Source organism: Neofelis nebulosa, chromosome 2, assembly GCF_028018385.1.
Source record: "Neofelis nebulosa isolate mNeoNeb1 chromosome 2, mNeoNeb1.pri, whole genome shotgun sequence".
Lineage (NCBI taxonomy): Eukaryota > Metazoa > Chordata > Mammalia > Carnivora > Felidae > Neofelis > Neofelis nebulosa.
Genome location: NC_080783.1, coordinates 128,847,937 through 128,852,685, shown reverse-complemented (window position 1 = coordinate 128,852,685; position 4,749 = coordinate 128,847,937). Strand labels below are relative to the sequence as shown.

General features: G+C 45.6%; 1 protein-coding gene across 2 annotated transcripts in view; it reads right to left on the bottom strand.

Annotated features, from left to right (window-relative positions):
- Positions 1 to 45: 45 nt before the first annotated feature.
- SORT1 (sortilin 1) overlaps positions 46 to 4,749 on the bottom strand; it is a 67,969-nt gene continuing 63,265 nt past the window's right edge. For both annotated transcript variants that reach the window (XM_058716300.1, XM_058716301.1), the window contains exon 20: positions 46 to 4,627. In XM_058716300.1, coding sequence (XP_058572283.1) covers positions 4,613 to 4,627 — 15 coding nt within the window. In that variant the 3' untranslated portion in view covers positions 46 to 4,612. The remainder of the gene's footprint in view (positions 4,628 to 4,749) is intronic.

Genomic DNA, 4,749 nt, shown 5'->3' with positions numbered 1-4,749 from the left:
CAAACTGTACATATTAACAAACTATAGCTTAGTCATTTCAACAGGTCAGGTAACAAAGTCCAGTCTGTTTTATTTCTAACCCAAATATTGCAAATATACAGAAAATTACCAGTACAAAGTTAAACACATCCAGATTTATTTACACAATGCTAAAGAAATTTGAGTTTGATTTCCGTTTTGTGGAATTTTGTAATGGGGTCTGGCTTTTGTTGTGTAACTGACATGGGTCACTGAAACTTGATTATCCCACCCCACATGCAATTTTCTGTCCCAAGGGAACAGAAAACTTGGGTTTTTAGCGCACATGCAGTAATGATGTTAATACTGCTTTACACTTTAGTAGGAAGGTAGCTGTCCCACAACTTGGGGAAGGGGCAGAGAAGTTATAGGACAGGGAGGGACCACATGCTCAGAAAGGGGACAAGAGACAAGAAAGGGTTGAACAACAGGCACATGGGGACCCTGAGCATTTCTGTGCATGAGGATAAGGAGGGTACGACCAAAACCCTCCTTCCCTAGACGTCCAAACATGGGAGGTGGGCAGAATCATCGGGGAACATTCAAGTCACCCGACCACAAACTGAGGGCATGCGGAGGATGAGAATGTCATGAAAGACTTGGGACACATCAATAAATCATTAACATGTACACTATACAGTTTATACATGTATATATGTACATATATATATATATAAAGGTACAGATTAGTTTATGTTATTCTATATAAACAAGGATGCTTAAGAATGTACTGGTGTGAAAAAAATGCATACAGCAAGTTGTTGAAGACAGTTTCAAATTAATGTTCTGATTCTTACTGTTATAATGAGACATAACCAAGGAATCAACATGGTCCTGCTATTTCAATCATCCTTCATGAGGGCAAGGCCCGGGCTCTGCTCGGGCAGGATGATGCTCCCAGAGCTGCTGGGCAAACGGGCAGCAGATGAAACGGAAGGTCTGGCACCTGCTGAGCGCCAGTGCCGGTAAGTCTGGCCCTCCCTATTGCTCCATCATGTGGCAAGTCTTACACTTTGGTTTTGTTCAAAGGACATTTAAGTCCATGTTTATTTCCCTGCTTGCGGCAAGGCAGTAGCAAAATTGAAAAGCTGAATCTCTTATTTTAGTAGTTCCAAGTATCCAGGGTGAGGGGTGAGGGGAATGTACCAACAATGGGCAGGATGAGCTCTAAACCACTGTATATAGAAGCAGGGCTCTTTAGAGCTCTCCTGAAGGGAAAGAGAACCTCCCATACTTGGATGATTTGCCTAAGAAACAGAGAACTGACTGAAGCTCCGGCCAGCCCTCTCTGTACCCTGGTATTGTGACCAAGGCCACGGAAAAACCAGCTGCGCTTTATAGAGCCGGTGCAGGAGCTGGAGGTGGCCAGCACGTGACTCATCTATCAGGGATGAAAGGCAAGCTTGGGCATGTAGAGGCCCAAAGGCAAACCTAGGAATTAGAGAGGTACACACTGGAAAGCCTAGTTAGAGGCAGATGGCAAGTTCTCAATTTCAGTTAGAACTAATCTACTGAATCTCCCGAGCCCAGCTTAGAACTGCCAGAACCCTCCAAACACTTTTGATTCTTCAAAGTGGTGTTCCCATTCAATCACCAGCCTAGGTATATGCATCCCTGGTCTCTGGACCCACTAAAAACCAAGAACCCCCCTTAGGTCCAAGACACCTGTCACAGGTGAGGGATGGTGAGTTCTCTACCTGAATTTAAAAGCCCAGACCACTCTGGACAGTCTGACATGTCCAACTTATCTTACAATGCTAAATTCTATCACTGAAACCTCCAGCAATAATCTCTCCTGCTACCATCAAGCCTGGGATTTTATTACACAATGGTAAGCTATACTTTACGCAAAGATAATGCTCCTAACCTAACATCAGTAGAACAAATTAGAACTTGTCTTCCCTCATAAGCTATCATGGATTTAGGCTGTTATGCTTTCTGGCTGAGGGCATACATTTCTGAGTAAGCAGGCTGATATGGAAAGCTAACTAGCCAATGAAGAGAATGAGCCAGGCTTGTTGGCAGTCCTCCAACCAACGGGAACTAGCTAGCTAGCTGGCCAGGGCCAAGCAAACAAGGAGAATGGAGAGGGGTGGCTCATCAAGGGAGATCCCACGCCCGCAACGAGGTGAGGGGCAGTTTCTAAACACATATTCAAAATCACCATTCATTTGTGTTTTCAGACGTGAAAAACAGGAGAATGAGACTTGCTGTTTACCAAGGTGACAAAAAGGCTTCACACGCTGCTCTGACAGAAATGCCACTGACCCTTCTCCTAAAGAACAGCAAGTCATCCAGAAGAAAGAAGCCCTTCCCGCTCCAGGTATCCAGCACCTGCACGCATAACAAGGTAGCGAGCCCTGAAGATGGCCAATGGCCAACCGGCACTGCTCATCACACACAGGGACCCTGGACAATTTACTCACTTTTTGTACCTCCGCTCCATCCCCTAAAAATGCGTATTACAAACCCCTGCCTTCAAAGGAAGAATCTCACTGAGGATGTGGTAAGGTTCAAATGACATACTGCGAATGAAGTCCTCTGAAAGCTGCCAGGTTTTACAGAAATCCCAGATACCATCACAAGCAAAGAGCTTTAACCATACTTGGTTACAGAATACTAACTTTCCTACCATCCTAAAATGAATCAGAGAAATACTGCATACTGGCACAGGTACTCCAACGGGTAACACGTATATGCCGTGGGGAAAAGGTGTGCAGAAGTGGGTCTTTTCTGGGCATCAAATTCACTTTGGACAGGAGGTGAGGGTGTCTGGGACAAAGGCTGACACTTCATCATTTGTGAGCTGGTCAAATGAATGAGCTTTTCCTAAAAGACCAGTGCTCTCTAGCTCAAGCAAATATGAATCCTCTTCACAAAAACTGCCCTAACTTTATTTTCTAACTAGGGCTCCCTGACTCATTTAATTTTCCTGCAGCTTCACAGTCTCTAACCTTCTCCATCCACCCCCTCTCCCACTTTCCCTGCTGCTGTTAATCCATTCTGGGGAGGAGAGAACACGGCCATCTGCTCACTCATTCTGACAAAAGTTAATTTGGCACATTTACTTTTTTGTGACTTTAGAGCCATAAAATGAACGAGCAGCAAAATGGCAGTTACCAAAGAATGTCCCAATCATAATTACTGGGTGAAACTGTGGCCAGCACAGTAGGGATGCTAAGACCAAGCTTGTACCATGCTATATTCCTGGCGAGCAAACATCCAAGCCATATGAAAACTAACTACTGCAGCTCGCCGCTACTATATGGCCATCTTCAAATCCACCTCACTACATTCTACCGTGAACTTAATTTGAAAAGTGTCAAATGGAAAATTTCCTTAAATTTAAAATACGAACCTAATGTATCACATAAAACATCACCTACACTGGAAGTGTGTCTTCAGTTGGTTTGGCCAAAAGTTTCACGGCAACAAATTCCTTGGCAAAGCTGGGAAAAATGGGTGAGGAGGAGAGCCTCGTAATAAAGTCCTGATTTTCAAAAAAAGAGCCTATAAATCTGAAAATGTGTTTAGTCCTGGCTCCATATACGACAGCAATCCAACAGGAGGCACGCAAGTAAACGGCCATCCTGATGATTCACCGCCGTGCCAACAGGTGGCAGAGAACATGGAAGACTGTGTGATGTTCAGTCCGTAGGGGCCACACCGGGTGCCCTCCCTCGGCTCTAGCAAAGAGGTCACTTGGCCTGGGCAGACATCCGGGGCAAGCCCTAACCCTGTCCTTGAGCAAATCCACTGGCACAAACATGAAGCACGGTTGGAAAGCTCTTGGAAGAAGCAAGAATTTGTCCTTTAATAGGTGCTAAATCTAGTCAATTCTCTGCTGCTCCCTTCTTCCTGCCCCAAGTTAAAAATATTGCCCTTTAAGTTTTCCTGATTTAGTGTCTTAGAAGCACATGGTTAAGTCAGTTGTCAAAGGGCAACTGACAAGGGTATACTCCCCGATTAAAAGGGGAAAAGAAACACCACTGTGGTCTACGGTCCCCAGAAAAGAAAGAAAGAAAAGGCAGGGTGTGTGTGAGGAGCTGGTGTGCAGTGTTCTTGGGGCAGGGCTGTCCCTGGCCGGGGAAAGGCTGCCCGGGCCGTGCCAGTCATTGCAGCCTCCAAGTCCCTCTCCGCAGCTGCTTTGTGTCGCCGGCAGAGCCCAGGGACAGCACCGGGTGCGTTGTGAACATTGATGCTGGGGTTGGCAGGAGCCCTGAAGCAGGCGCCATGCAAAACATGCGAGAGTGGGGTTAGTGAAATGTTCCCTTCTGATTCCATTTCGAAAGTTTCCCTTAAAAAACAAAAACAAAACCAAAAGAACCCATACTTTGCAAAAAGAATTTGAAATAAAAAGTTAAAGAATTAAAAATTTCCCCCCCCTTCTCAGGGCCAATTATGAGAGTGTTTAGGGTCCCTCCCCCCTGCCCTGCATTTCTTTAGTGAAGGTCCTTTTGGCTTTGGTGGAAGCAGCAGAAACAGAGCTGGGTCCCTCGCAATGGGAAATTTATTCCCCCCATTCGGAGCCACAGGGAGTGTGAGAGGTACTGCGGTTCCATCATCTGTCCTCGGTCCCAGCTCCTTGGAGGAGCTATTCCAGGAGGTCCTGAGAAGAAAAACAGAGACCGTATTATTTACACACTAAAAAGTTCCTATTTTGAAAGTTATGACCTAGTTGCTGGGCTGGCCAACTCTCACAGTCATTAAGTTGCTGCTTCTGGCTTTTAC